We start from the raw sequence: 15550 nt of genomic DNA, 5'->3' as shown, positions 1-15550 counted from the left end.
TTTGTTGTATGAAGTGAGGCAGGCATACAAAGTATAATCCTTTTCAAATCTACCCATTCATCCACATACCAACTCACTGTGCATAAAGATAAGTCTGTGCGTAACCACTGATAACAATAGACTGTTCTTCCAGGCCAGTACAGGAAAAAAAAAAAAAAAAAAAAAAAAAAAACATTTCTTTATCTGACAGCTGAATCAGGAACAAAGAAGGTAAGAAACCTTAGCAAATGTGATTTTTTTCTGCATGTGCAGCTTCAGATTCAAGATTTTCAATGGGGTGATCTGTAGATGTAACTAAAGCAGGGTGCAATGGGCAAAATTTAGGAATTATGGCTCCCAAGGACAATGCTGCTCTAACAGAGATCTTTAAGGACTAGAGATCCGCCGAGCTCAGTTATGGAGCGGTGTGCTAACAGGTTTGCCCAGACAAGCAGCCTGCTGGCATCCCTGCTGTGATGTGGAGCGGCCTCCAGAGGCCCCACAGCCCTGAGCCAGGGGTGGCACAGGCGGTGCCCAAGCACCCACCTCTTGCAGCCCTGCCTGCACCCCACACCCTGCACTTTGGCCAGGAATGTGTCTGTTCCGGTCTTTGCTGTGATTTCCTAAACTCCTCTGGCTTGTTTTCCCACTGTGACCTGGGCTTGCTTTCACCTTATTAGAGTAATGCCGGGCCTGAACACTCGGTGAATCTGGCTGGCAATGCATTTCTTCAGCTGCAGCACAGTGGCGACTTCTCTGTCGGTGGTGTAACCATGGGGCAGGATTGCTCAATGCCTGTGGCTCTCCGACCTTTGATGTTTGAGTCTTTAGGGACACAGTGATTGCATCGCATGGTGTCAACTTTCTGGCACTCTGGAGAATTCCCAGGTTTCTGCAAGAAATTATTAAAGTCCCCTGATTTTGCTCACCCTGGTCCTCCTCCTGGGTGACTTCCAGATTTCAGGTATGGGGCTTTTGAGGGCTCATGCCTCTGCTGTCCGGTTTTGGTGCTGTCTGCTCTTGAGGCCTGGGCCCTGGACAGCTACATTGCAGCCGTCTATGAGCACAGCATGCTCTTGCCTGCTTCTCCTGAGAAGGCCTTGATGCTGATGGATAGAAATAAGATTTCTGGATGGAGCTGCATAGTGAAGAGGAAGATTTTGTCAGGATGAAGAGTACATTTGTTGATGTCTTACTGAAAAGTCAAGATGATTAGCCAGGTTATGTTCCTTCATCCTCACAGGCACGATGCAGCTTCTAACAGTGGACTGTTAATGAAGCACCTGGAGCTATTGTAGTAAAGTGCTATTTCCAAAATATGCAAAAAAATACTCTTTGTGAGGAATAAAAATTGCTTGCTATAAGCAATTTCTAATTAATTACTGTGAAAAAAATTGCTTTTAATAAAATAGCAAAAAAGGTTTGTTGTTTAATTAATCTTCACAAAACTAGTTAGTACTTCAGCTCTAGACAGAAAGATCAGAACAGTTCAAGGGTTAGTGTATACTACAGTGTGTACCTGGGAGGGAGGATGCTCTAAAGTACTCTAGCTATGATAAGTTATTAGCTACAAGAGCATAGCATGGCAAGACCACATAGCTTATAACTGTATGTGATATCAGGTGCAGCCACGCTCCACTGCATGCAGGTGGTCTGCCCTCAGCCCTGGCTGCATTTTTAACTGATAGAAGCCAAAGAGAGCGAGTTTGTGTGGAACAGTGTGCCCTCACCATGAGAGCCTGGGCTAGCGCAGAGATCAGTGTGGAAGCCTGGAGAAAGATGCGAATGGAGCTTGTAAGCGATCCTTCTGTGAAGACTCTTGTAGACCTGTGTTGCTCCTAGCACGTTCTCTTAGCCATTTGTTCACCTTTTATTTATGACATTTTAAATTGGAAATGATCCAATTTATGCAACTGTTTCTTTCTCTTCTTACCATAAATGAATGTTCTTGAATGTTGACATGCACTGTACTTCCCCAGATTACTCAATAGAAGATTACTTCCAAAACAAACCTGTTACAAACTTTACTCCTCCTCTTCCCATCTACTTTATATTCCTCATGACTCTTCCAGACTCAGAGCATTCAAGCAATTGCCAGGCAGCAGCCATGGTCCCTCCCTGGCCTGTGGTGCATGCTGCGGTGTTTGCCCTGGCAGCCCTGCAGGCCCTGGCCTCAGACACCTTCATTGCGGCTGTGTACGAGCACGCTGTCATCCTGCCACGTGCCACTCAAGAGACAGTTTCTCCTGAAGATGCTTTGGCCCTGATGAACAAGAACATGGACATCTTGGAAGGAGCCATCAAGGAAGCAGCCCAGCAGGTATGAGACGTATCCCGAGTGGTGTTAATCGTGTGTTCTCCCGCTGACACCCCTCCGTGGGGAGGTACTGATGGAGACTTCTTAACGGAGCCTCTTCTGCCAGGGCGCGCACATCATTGTGACTCCTGAGGATGGCATTTATGGCTGGGTTTTCACAAGAGAAGCCATCTACCCGTACCTGGAGGACATTCCCGATCCAGAGGTGAACTGGATTCCCTGCACTGATCCCACAAGGTGATTCCTTCTGCAGCTGTTTGTCTGGTTTTAAACTGGTGTCCCATGGAGTTGTGAGCTGTTCCTAAAAAATGCCTAAGAACTGATGAATTTTTTAATCTCTTAAAAATCCCAAATGCTGTATAAATTAAATGCTTCAAAAAGAACTCTTAATTAAATGTAATTGAAATATGCAAGATAAAAAGCATTGAGACAGCTTCACTTTTGAAAATTAGAAGAGGAGGAAAATGAGGAAATTTTAGGCAACATCATTATTTTGAAATCATGCAAAAGCTTACCACTTCTGACTACTCGAGAAAGTTTTCTGTAACTATAAACCAGTTAATTATCACGGCAAAAGCATGGATTAAACAATGTGATTCAGATCTCAGCTCATGTGGCTGGGATGATTTCTTAATCAAATGGCACAAAATATTTCTCTAGATTTGAATGAAATGCCTTTCAGGAATCCAACTACTTACACAGTCTGCTATGGCATACCAGGCTTCTCTGAATGTGTGTCAGCAGGGGACACCAAGGGGATAAGGGTTGCCTCTCAACTAAGATTTAGTATTCTTCTGTTCTGGGGCTTTATGTAGCAAGATTTCAAGGGTCTGTAAATGTTGTGACCACTCTTTACCAATGGTTTATAGGCAGCTGCCTTAAACAGAGTGAAGAGTTTTTAAAAAGGTCTTTTGAAACTGAGACTCAGATTTTCCTGATAATTAATTTTTAAGTTATTTTAAGTTTATACCTATATATTGGTTTATTCTCTCCCTTGTTTTCTGAAGCTGTCCGTAGCTTTGTTTGTATGTTAGCTGGGAATTATATGCACACAGAAAACAACAACTTAGTTTCTTTAAGGGTACAGGAAAGAAGAGCACAGGGAACCCCTTTTTTAAAGCTAAAAGACACCAGGAATTTAAAATGATGCTATGAACAGAGAGGAGAAAAAGAACAGAAGCGATCTTTCCCTTTTACGCCACCTGGGGATATGCAGTTAGTGGAATAGTAAGTTTGAATACATTCCTTATTCAAACTTAAACTTGTAATTTTGTTGTTGATGTTTTTGTTTATTTCATATAAAACACCTTAGATTTGCTCCAACACCAGTGCTGGAACGACTCAGCTGCATGGCCAGGAATAACTCCATCTATGTGGTTGCAAACATCGGGGACAAGAAGTCGTGCAATTCCAGTGATCCCAGCTGCCCCAGTGACGGTCGCTACCAGTACAACACCAATGTTGTCTTTGACTCAGAAGGGAAACTGGTGGCTCGTTACCACAAGGTAAAGAGGCACTTCTGCATCACTCTGTAATTGATCATCAGTATACATTTCATCTCTTTGGCACCGATTTCAGCAGATTTATACAATAACGTTAGGTAATTGTAGAGTGACAGCCAATCCAATGCAAGGCTCTTGTGGCCAGAGGGAAGAGCAGGCAAACACTTGATCCATCGGGCACTGTTCCCAGGAGCACCACAGCTGCAGAAGGCATGCTGGCTATCAAATGCCTCAAGACTACATTAATGAGAGCAAACTGGAATGAAACATTGGCACAGTTGGCCATGCTCAGTAAATCTTAGCTGGTTCTCAGCACGGTTTTAGCCAAACCAGGCAGCACTTTCTCAGGTGATGCCTTGACAGCATTTAGCAGTTAGCATTTGCTCAGCACTGCTGCCAGTAGACATTAGGGACACATCCACCTCCTGTTCAACAAACCTCTGGGTGAGGGTTTTACTTCCTTTGACTCCCAGTCACCACTGAGCCTCCTCTGGACATCTCCAGTGGCTGTCGAGGAAGCTTTGAGATTTCCTTTACCCAAAGAAATCTCAACCCACAGTTTTGCTTTAATCTCAGATAAAAAAGTGGCAGCTAATAATATTGCCTTATTTATAGTTTCTGATATGCCATTTTCTTTGCCTGCAGTACAACCTATTTAGACAAGAAACACAGTTTAATTACCCTAAAGAGCCAGAACTTGTCACCTTCAAGACACCCTTTGGAAAGTTTGGCATTTTCACTTGCTTCGACATCCTTTTCCGGGAGCCTGCTGTGGTGCTGGTGAGTGAGCTCCAGGTGGACACGGTGCTCTTCCCAACAGCCTGGATGAATGTCCTGCCCTTTCTGACTGCTGTGGAGTTTCATTCTGCATGGGCAATGGGCATGAGAGTCAATTTATTGTCAGCAAATACTCACAACATCGGAATGTCTATGACAGGTGAGTTGCCCTGGGGAAAAGGGGAATAGTCTTCATAGTACAGGATTCAGAAGCAGGCAACATTGTTTTAAAATAGCTCTGGAAAACAGTATTTCAAGAAGATTAAAAATATTCTTGATGCTGTATTGAATGCAGTAAACCACTACTGGCAAGAAAATGATGAAAGTTCAGGGAGAGGTAAAATTAGAATGACATTAAATTTTGGTATTTCAAAAGCAAGGTTTTCTTTCAGAAATGGCACAAATATTCAGTTAAATGTTCACCATCTTGTGTAGAGGCAGCATTTTTTTGTTTTTTAAATTTCAATCAACAGTTAAATGGATAAAAATGTTTTAAACAGAACTTAATAACCCCCCCACAAAAAAAAAAAAAAGAAAAAAAAAGAAAAAAAAAAAAAAAGGAATTCTCCTTTGTATTGAATAAAGCATTTTCAGATTTTTGTTGCTGATGAAGAATTCGAGATGATATATTTTGGTTCGATATGAATAGATGTCTACTGCCTTTTTTTTTTTCTGTTAACTGAGAAAACATTGTTCTAGCTGCATATGTAGCTACTCCCCAAAGCAGAAGTAAAAGCCACAAAGGAACATTTTTGTCTGCCGTTAAAATACTGCGTTGAATTTGGGCACTGCTCTAGGTTTCCTTTTATGAAATGTAATTATGCCCACAGTTTCCTTCTTGGCATATATATCACTTCCAGAGCTCTAATTTCTGTCATAATTTATGTAAGTCATTAAAAATATATATGGCCTTGTGTGAAATTGCCTCTGAAGGCTCAGATTCAAGATGCAATGAAGCAAAAAATCTTTGGATTTTAGATTTACATTTTTTTAAATTATGATGTGTATTTTAGTGTCTCCACACTTTAAAATTCTTCCGCAGTTTTCATTAACAAGTTGTCTGAAGACAGCCTCGTGTTTACAGGTGACAGAGCCCATGGTGCCACCCGCCGGGAGGTGGTAACAGGGGGTGCCGTGCGTGTCCTTTGCAGGGAGCGGGCTGTTCACGCCGGGCGGAGCGGCCGCCTACTACTACAACAGTAAGACAGAAGAGGGACGTCTCCTGGTAGCCAAGCTGAGTGCACGACCCCGTCTTTCTCCCACCTACCCTCCTGCAGTCAACTGGAGCTCATATGCTACAAGTGTCAAAAACTTTACAGAAGATAGCACTTTTCTGGGAGCTGTCCGGCGTGATATATTCACTTTCAGTGAACTCAAGCACGAAGATGGAAATTATACAGTTTGCCAGAAGGACCTCTGTTGTCATTTGACCTACAGGATGTCAAACAAGAGCAACGATGAAATTTATGTACTTGGTGCATTTGATGGGCTTCATGGTTCTGTCATAAAATACCACTGGCAGGTAATTGGTTCAGAAGGGTTGAGAATGGGTTGTATATGCCAAAATTAATGAATCATTCCAAAACACTTGCTCATTCCTGCATCATAAGAACTTTTTTTTTCTTCTATCAAGTCCAGCTCTAGATTACTGAAATCCTACTGCATGTTACTTTTCTGTATCCTCTCACCACAGATATGCACACTGCTCAAGTGTAAGAGCACAGACCTGAGCACATGTGGGCAGCCGGTGGAGACTGCGCAGACCAAGTTTGACATGTTCTCCCTCAGTGGCACGTTTGGCACTAACTACGTCTTTCCAGAGGTCTTGTACAGCGACGTGCAGCTGGCCCCTGGGGAATTTGAGGTAATGGGACACTCCAAAACTGTTTGACACAAGGTTTTCAAGGCTGTGGTACTGGACGGGAAACTGCTATGGCAGCTAAGTCAGAACCATTCCGGTTCTGCAGAAGAGGACAGTTAAATGCATGTACTGAGTTCATCCTCATCGAGAAGAACATATAGATGCTAAGGCTGATAATCTCTTCAGTGTTTTCTTTAGCAAGTATGCATTCCCACTTCACAGCCCAAAGCTATAAATAGCAGCTTTCAATTAGTAATGAGTATTATGCATAAGGGTAGAGATCCAATGCAGTTAAAAATACGGAAAGGTATTTTTAAGTAATTTGTCAGGTTTAATACTTTTTTTATATGAAATTTCATATATTTGTCAAAATATGTTTCCATTCATAAACTTCAGATTACATTTATGTAAAAGACTAGATGAAATCTTGATTGATTTGTAAGAGTTGTTTAATAGCTTGCAAGAGACAATGAAGGCAGTGGAAAAAGCTCATAGAGCTTTAGAGGAAACAAGTTTATCTTATCATATACATGCGTACTACTGTCATAGAGGCTCTAAAAAAGTTACAGGTACCCATAGGTTGTGTACAATGATTTCAGACAGATCTGTAAAAAGTAGCTAAGAAAAGCAACATATGTCCAGTAGACCACAATTCTTTTTACTTCCATCTGGAAATTGTTTAGGGGTCTACAAATAAAAAAAAGATTTAATATTACTGTCCTAGATATAACCTACATCACCATGTACAAGTAACTAATGAAAACATAACAAACCAGCTATTGCCACTCTTGTATTCTTTAGAGATAGAGAAAATGATCTTTCTTACAAAGATGGAGCTGGAAGGACTTTAAAGACTTTCAGGTCCACTGAAATGTGGGAAGGCAGAGGCAGAGCTGAGCATGATACTTCAATTTTCTGAGCTCTGTTTCAGTGCCTGAAGTGCAAGAACATTTCCATGCATGAAACAGAGAATTTTCTTTAAAAAGTTCTGTATATAATTATTTGACCACTAAGGCCTATCCCTTTTGTACCATGCAATACTGCTACTCTGTTAGTGGGTAATAGAATCACTCTTTCTCTTTTCATTTAGGTGCTACCTGATGGACGTCTGGAAAGTAAGAATAGCACATCAAAACCACTCTTAACAGCAACACTTTTTGGAAGACGTTACGAAAAGGACCTGAAGCATCCCCTGCGAAACTCCCCATAATGTAACTCCTTAACTGTTACACAATTAGCATAGGCAGAATGAGAATTTCCCACGGTGACCATGAGCTCCTCATGATTTGTGGCAGTTATCCTGTATCATTCCTGTTCTGCAGTCTTACACTTCTGTTTAGCAGTTGTAGCAGTTGGGTTTATTTAGGAGAAAGAGATGTGAACACTCTGTTGTGTACCTATATCAGTGGTACATCATTTAAATAGTGCTTGAGCCAATGCAATTATTATTTATGCTCAGTCAGATGAAGTCTCTGATTAGAATTTTTTTTTTATTTTCAAAGATATAATGTAGGTTGCCAGGATAACACTAGTCAGACACTGATACTAAAATGTGTGACGTGAAGTTTGCCAATTTAATGCTGAACAAATCTTCCCCAGAGAAGCCTTGTTGTCCCTTCCTGTTTTTCAGACTGCATGAACACTGCATGAAAAAGTGTCCATGTTCCTCAGCCTTACACACCATTCAGCAGGGCCTTCCTAATGCTCAATGGGCCTTGATGGCATTCAGACCAAGGTACTTAACTATGAAGAAAAAAACAGCTTTGTAATGGTTTTAGGTGCAATCTCAGAGAGAGAAAGTGGTTCTCCATGACCCACACAGACACCAAGTCTGCTCCGTAAAGGACCTTCAGTTCTGCAATCTCTCTGAGCTTGCATGGCACACATGGCAATCATGGCATACACATGCTGGGTCCAAGCATTTCAGATCATACTTAAACATAGTATACTAGAACTGGGTATTTGGAAAATTTCTTCAAAACTCTGGAAATGAATGAAATATGTAATGTTTTAGTACCCGAGACACATTTGACCATGTAGTATGAGAAATGTGCATTATTTGGGACTTCTAGATGTTATTATATCTACGTCCCATTACTTGGGTCATGTGAAACTTGGCAGCCCTGGGTCTGGTTTATATATACCATGTTCTGCAGCGAATAGGCCTCATTTCACCATGTATGCCTTGGAGTGCTCCCTGCCTTAATACTTATCCCATAGACTTTTGCATCTACTGCCCTTCATATCACTGGCATACAGCATGCACTATGCTTAGCATTGAGCTGCCCTAACTGTGGCACAATAGAAAAACTCTATGGCTTCCCACCACAAGCACACCAACATACGTTATCCAGAATTTGTTGTAATCCTCTTATTTTTGTTTTCCTTGTGGTGCTGATTCTCAGCGTCCAACTTTGGAGATTCCTCCTAGGATTTGTTTCATCCTGGAAATAAAATAGCTGAGTTTATATTCAGGGGAGGGATTGTGCTACTTGGGAGCAGTTATTCAAACTTGCAAGCCCTCAGGGTTGTGCTTCCTTGTGGCTTGTCCAGCATCTCACCCTTTTCTCACCTGGCCTAAGGTTGTAACCCAGGACAGTCCTTCATCAAACAGGTTTTGGTCAAGCGAGCAGTTGACTCCTCAACAGCAGTACTGTTGGGTGTGTAATGGGTACAGAGTTCATAATATCCAGATGTAGAAGACCATGCTGATGGGTGGGAGCTGATCCCTGCTCCCCAAGCCAGTCTGGTACACTCCAGGAACTTTTATGGTTTGTAACCAGCAGCAGTTTCTGAAGGACAAACAAGAATAAGCATGTTGGTTATGAAGACCTGCAGTGTCAACCTGTTGACCATGTAGGTCCATTGGTTTGCACTGGGTGTGATCAGCCACATACGTAGAGTGAGAAGTGTCTCTGCAGCTGAGCAGCCAGGAGCTTTGCCTTGGGGGTGGTCCCTAAGGTGGTGCTTTCCCATCCATTCTCCGAGTGCTGCTCACTCATCCATGTGCCCCTAAAGAGGTAAAAGAGTAACTAAAGCCTCACAAATGCTCTGAGAAAGGCAAGTGCTACCCTGACATTGAAACTCTGGTACTGAAAATGACCTTAAAATTTTAAAAAGGCTGCTTCCTGCAGCCCTCTTACCACACAGGTGCTGCAAGAGCTGCAAACTCCAGGGACCTCCTTCTTATGCACCCTGCCACTCACCTCCATCTCTTACTCAGCTGCACCTTCAGCACTTCAGGCAAAATATGCTTGTATTAACCTGCCTAGATTTACTAGCATGGTAGAAAAAAAAAAAAAAAAAAAAAAAGAGAGAGAGAGAGGGGGAAAAAAAAGAGGAACTTCTACTGTAGCTGCATGTGAACATAATTTGACTTCTGTTTTTGTTGTAGTCAAATCACCTGAATAAAATATTATTTCACTGGTTGGCATCAATACTTTTACATGTTAATCCAAAAAAAAAAAAAAAAGAGTTATTTTGGGACGTTTAGATGTTCCATGCTTCACAGATCATCAGTGTCACTCGCAAAACAGCATTTTTCAAGATGCTCATACTCTAAATCCCGAGTATTTCATGCATTCCAAATTGACATGAAATTTATAATAATCTTTCTGAATCTGGAGAAGAATGCAACAAATCCCATTCACCTACAAGAGTTTGCGCTGAATTCTAAGAAATTTAACCAGCTGCTAGGTAGAAATTAGAAAAGAGAGAATTTAGTTGATCTTTTGTGAAATAAATAAATAAACATACAAACAAATAAATAGCCTCTCTTATGTTTTCCTTAGGGGAAAGTATTTGAGTTTCTGAAAGATCAAGAGTGTTTGCTGACTCTGGGGTAAACATGCCAAAGAAGAATCAAATTAATTTTTAATGTAATTCATGTCTGTGACTCCACCCCAAAAGCTACTCCAGATGGTATCCTCATGAACTCCATCCTTCTTGGAACTGGAAAAGCTTTCTCTTCTCTTGTCAATACGCTTCCTTGGTGGTGGCCAAAGCAAACAAGACACGCCTTTACACAGTGTCTCTGATCATACAGAGAGAAAAACAAGTCCTTAAGAGGTTTTACTGATGCAAGACTTCAGATGAAGGTAGAAAAATACTGCATTAAAAAAAATGTAATCCAAATCTTATGGCTGACTTAAGTAAGACTGGTAACACCTCTGGGAAAATTTAAGCTCTGTGTAAAATCTAATATATTATATTGTCCACATTGAATTAAGGCAAGCAGATCTTGAGCAACAGTAGAGTGACAGAATCAAAATAATCTGTTATTTTTAAGAGAACAGGACACTACAGCCTTGTTCTTGTACACATATTTTAATCATTATAACCTCAAGTTATCCATTAAATAGCATGGACCAGTGAGGCACAATCAGAGATTGTACAACTATTAGCCACAATAATACAATACTAAACATTTATGAACAACTCATGTTATCATATGTGAATTACCGACAGTAATCATTCCTAAGTACACAGATTCAGTGCAGATTTAGTTGATGACAGACAGAAAGGCCATGACCTGTGTTTGAGATGAAGAATTCATACATTTCTAATTAACCAAGAACCAAACTGTAGCCCCCACCTCATCCAGATATTGTTTGCCCGGTCACTGTCCACCATCAAAGCAGGAAAACTGAAAAGAGCAATGACTTGCAAAGGTTAATAAAGGTAATTATTATAAGGCTTACCACAGCTAATATAGGAACACTTCTCAGTGGCTTATTGAAGTCTGTAATATGTCATGGAGACCATAGAGAAGTAATTACAGCACACCTTCTAAAAATAAACCTCTCAAAAACTGATGCTGTAGACAAACAGCACTTCCTACAGAAGCCACAGATATCCATAACAGTCTTACCTAGTGTCTACCTGTGTATCAGCTAGAAAAAATAGAGATGATAGGTCTTGTGAAGCAGAAGCTTAGCTTATTGACAGCAATATCTTAATTTATCTGTCAGTTTAGAAAAAAATTGATAATTAACAAAGGCACTTGGAGCCTCCATCTGTGAAAGTATTAAAATATTTACAACAACCATGCAATATTTTAAGTGTGTAAGTCATACTTACACACTTATCTGAACTGTCTGTTCAGATATTCTCATGGCATTAGTGAATTTGTACTAGAAATATGTACAATATAAAAAACACACTGTAATTACAATTACATGATTATAACTCATCATCATTTGCTGCTTTTAACATTAATGTGTATTTTGATGACCTCCTAGCCTTGTAGCATTGATGGTGTAAGGATGCAGGAGTAAAAAGAAGTGTAGGAAGGAGTTAATATTTTTTAATGGCAGAACAAGACCAACTAAAATTGGAATAATCTGATACTGTGCATAGTGAAGGTTACTACATATTCTATTAATTGAAAAGGAATCTATAAAATAGAATTGACAATAAAATATTTGTCTGTAAATGTAATTCTTAACTAAAACAAAGCAGGAAATAAGGAAATAAGGAAAGATATTTCATCATATAGACCATAGTAGCTTTCAAATACCACTGAAATTTATATTTTATAATTTATAATTTAATTTTTATAATTTATTTTTTAATTTATAAAAATCTTTCTGAAGTTGGAGAAGAATGCAACAAATCCTATTCACCTGGAAGAGTTTATGTTGAATTCTAAGAAAGTTAACCAGCTATGCACTTATCTTCCAACCTGCTAGGTAGAAATTAGAAAATAGATTTCAGTAATGAAAAATACTACACACAGGTGTAACTTCTTTTCATTAAAGTTGTGTTGACTTATTGAGGAATTATAAGCATTAGTGAAGAGCTAAAACTTGGCAAGGAGCTGAACTAATTGTTTGCATGAGGACTACCATGTGCTAGGATGTGAGGTTCATATCTGCGCCTCAAACCCTAATTCCCTCAATCGTCTGTGGGGAAAGCAAAACGTCAGCTGCTGTTTCAGGTGTAACATAAACATATGCCCACTGCTTGTGTTGATAAAATTTTGTGATGAGTATTCATGGGAAAAAAAGCAAGGAAGTCTCATAGTTTCAGAGAAAACTGAAGTATTGCAAAGCCTTAATGATCATCTAGGGGCTTGTGCAATTCCAGTGATTTTGAACCCTCACTGTGAATGCAGAAACTTTTTCTTTGAATTCTTTTTCTTCCTCACAGACACCAATCACCCAAAATATCCAGCTCAGTTTAATTTTCAGGCAAAACTTCACTAGTAATTCCTGTCAAATTTATGAATAGCTTTGAAAAGATCAAAACATCATTCTGAAACATTTATGAAAATCTTAGGGTAAATATATAATAACAAGAAGCTTTGACATTTTAGCACCAAGTCCCTTAAACTGAGCAAAAAGAATAGAGTGAACTTTAGGCCTAGTAAGGTAGTCACTGCTACGTCATCAACTTTGTAGGATATACTCCCCAATCCTTGTTAGAGACCTTCCAAAGTTTTTCAGATAGCATTTATTATTGTACTAGCTAAATACTGCTATCTAACATCTAACATATCTCTCTTTCCTTTTTTCAGTTTGTCTCCACTAAGGGCCAAACATCTTAACTTAACGATCTTTTTATTGAGGTCTGATAAAGACAAATGGGGACAGTGAAGTAGATGTACTACTACTAAAATCAATGTTGGTACGTCAGCTTACATCTGCTGATTGTGGATCTGCAGAGAAAGAGATGTACATCTAGTTTTGAATTCAGACAGCTGGACTCCGTCTTCTTTTCAGTTTACCCTGCAAAGTAGCCCTCACACCACTTAGCAGGGCCTGGCCAGGTTTGGAAGTCATTGGCTCTGCCCGGGAGAGATCCTATAGATCATGATCCATATAGCTCTCACCTTGGCAGCAGTTAGGTTCACCGGCCCCATAGAATTCCTAATACTTTGTTTTGTCACCCAGCTGACGAACTGAAACTGTACAAAAATTGGTCAAAAATGTGCAAACATTTGTTTCCTTCCAACCCCTACTTGGTTAGTAGTTATCTTCTCTAGTTTTCTCAGAGATGCTCTTACACTGAGTTGGACACAACAGGTAGCATAACCAAATCTCCAACAATATGAATTTTAACAACAGCAAGTACCGGATTCTGCACCTTGGACAGGGCAACCCTCCTACACATACAGACTGGTGAATGAGGTTGGAGAGCAGCCCCACAGAAAGGGATCTGGGGGTTCTGGTCAACAGCAAGTTGAACATGAGATGGCAGTGTGCCCTGGCAGCCAAGAGGGCCAGCCATGTCCAAGGGGCATGAAGTATGGCATTGCTAGCCGGTTGAGGGAAGAGACTGTCTTGCTGTGCTCTGGTGCCACCTCACCTCAAGTACTGTGTGCAGTTTTGGGCACCACACTTTAGGAAGGACATAAAATTATTAGAGAGTGTCCAAAGGAGGGCTACCAAGATAGTGAAGGCTCTAGAGAGCTAGACATATTAGGAGCGGCTGAGGTCCCCTGGTTTGTTCAGCCCAGAGCAGAGCAGGCTGAGGGGAGGCCTCATGGTGGCCTTCAGCTCCCTCACGAGGGGAGCGGAGGGGCAGGCGCTGAGCTCTGCTCTCTGGGGACAGCGACAGGACCCGAGGGAACGGCATGGAGCTGGGACAGGGGAGGGTCAGGCTGGGAATGTTCTGCACCCAGAGACATTCTGCACTGGGACAGGCTCCCCAGGGCAGTGGTCACGTCACTGAGCCTGACAGAGTTCAAAAAGCACTTGGACAATGCTCTCAGACAATAAGGTCTGATTTCTGTAGGGTCTTGTGTGCAGCCATGAGTTGGACTCAATGATCCTTGTGGGTCCCTTGCAATTTGGGATATACCGTGATTCCAAATTGCAAAAGCACATTATAATTCATTCCCGGAAAGTTATTGTTTGAAAGAATAATTATGTTTACCCAAGCAGAAATCAAATAGATCTGACACGGAGATAAAAAAGGGAAGAGCAAGCTGTTAAAACACAGCCATTAATGCACAATGATGTACTTCCTGGTAGCAAGACTGAAAGACAGAAAGGTTTGGCAGGTGTGGGTAAAAGTACGTGTGGTGCCTTTCATAACAGATGTCATTTAGCTATACCTCGACTATCAGATGGCTTTATTTATAAAGACCAGAGTTTTAAAACAATAAAACTTAAGTTTGATCATTCACATTGCTTAGCAACAGGTTTAAACATTCATTTATGTTGAAGACTTCCTAAGACTTTCTTTAATGTTACACTAGACATTGCAGATTGTTTATTCATGTTGACATTAGCCTCTGTTTGCAGGGATTCTTCCAAGTTCAGCATTAGACTAAATCAAAAGTAAGCATGCAGCCTCTCTCAGTTGGGGTTCCTACAACAGTTACGTCATGTAACCTCTCTTGGATTTTACCAAGAGTCTTAAAATGCCAGTTGTTTTTTACTGAATCTTTTCTTACAGATCATTGCTCTTCTTTCACCAAGGATGCAACACAGAGCCCTCCTTGATTTTCTAAGGCTTATCATTTGATGATATCTTCATATCTTAAGAACATTTGTCATTGCAGCACTTCTACAAACTAAAGAATAATTTCGATCCTCTTGCATAGAGAAGGAGATGAAGTGCAAATAAACTGATGTTTACAGTAGCCAAAATTACTTGAGATGCAAGAATATATTACATATTACAAAAATACTTTATATATTTAAGAAGCATTCAAAACATTGTTATCACTGACTTCAGCTGTAATTGCAACCTACTTGTAAAAATCAGCTCTTGGCATGAACCTAGGTAATGAAGACGATGTTCAATGACCCACCTAACACCATGTGTTAACAGATGCATACAGAGCATAATAGAAGGGATGGAAATGAGAACAGGGACCTGTACAAGGGTCCACTTAGAGCATTAGGCCATGTAGACACACAGAGCAATGAGACTTGCAAGGAACAGAAGAAGCAGCAAAGGTTGCAGATGTGAACAACATTGCTCATCAGAAAAGGGAAAACAGCAACAAAAACAAAACAGAGAGACACACAGAGAGAGGGAGAAAGATTTATTTTTTCTTTTTTTCCACCAACCATCGCTTGCAAGAACATAAGTTATGCAGGCTGGTGGAGAACCATCTAAGGATGTAAACCTCCTGTTCCTGCCATCTGTTCCTTCCAGTCT

General features: G+C 40.6%; 1 protein-coding gene and 1 long non-coding RNA gene across 2 annotated transcripts in view; both read left to right on the top strand.

Annotated features, from left to right (window-relative positions):
* Positions 1-15550, top strand: part of LOC311433800 — a 371170-nt gene that overhangs the window by 264967 nt on the left and 90653 nt on the right. The gene's annotated exons all lie outside the window — the stretch shown is intronic.
* Positions 2058-9873, top strand: LOC311433789 (pantetheinase-like). The gene is given in 8 exon segments (XM_084513355.1): positions 2058-2299; positions 2403-2533; positions 3609-3801; positions 4444-4735; positions 5727-6097; positions 6269-6439; positions 7527-7634; positions 7636-9873. Coding segments are annotated over 8 exon segments (1503 nt in total). The 5' UTR covers positions 2058-2086; the 3' UTR covers positions 7660-9873.

The sequence above is a fragment of the Aythya ferina genome, assembly GCF_964211825.1.
Source record: "Aythya ferina genome assembly, chromosome: 3".
Classification (NCBI taxonomy): domain Eukaryota; kingdom Metazoa; phylum Chordata; class Aves; order Anseriformes; family Anatidae; genus Aythya; species Aythya ferina.
This window is presented reverse-complemented; position numbering and strand designations above follow the sequence as displayed.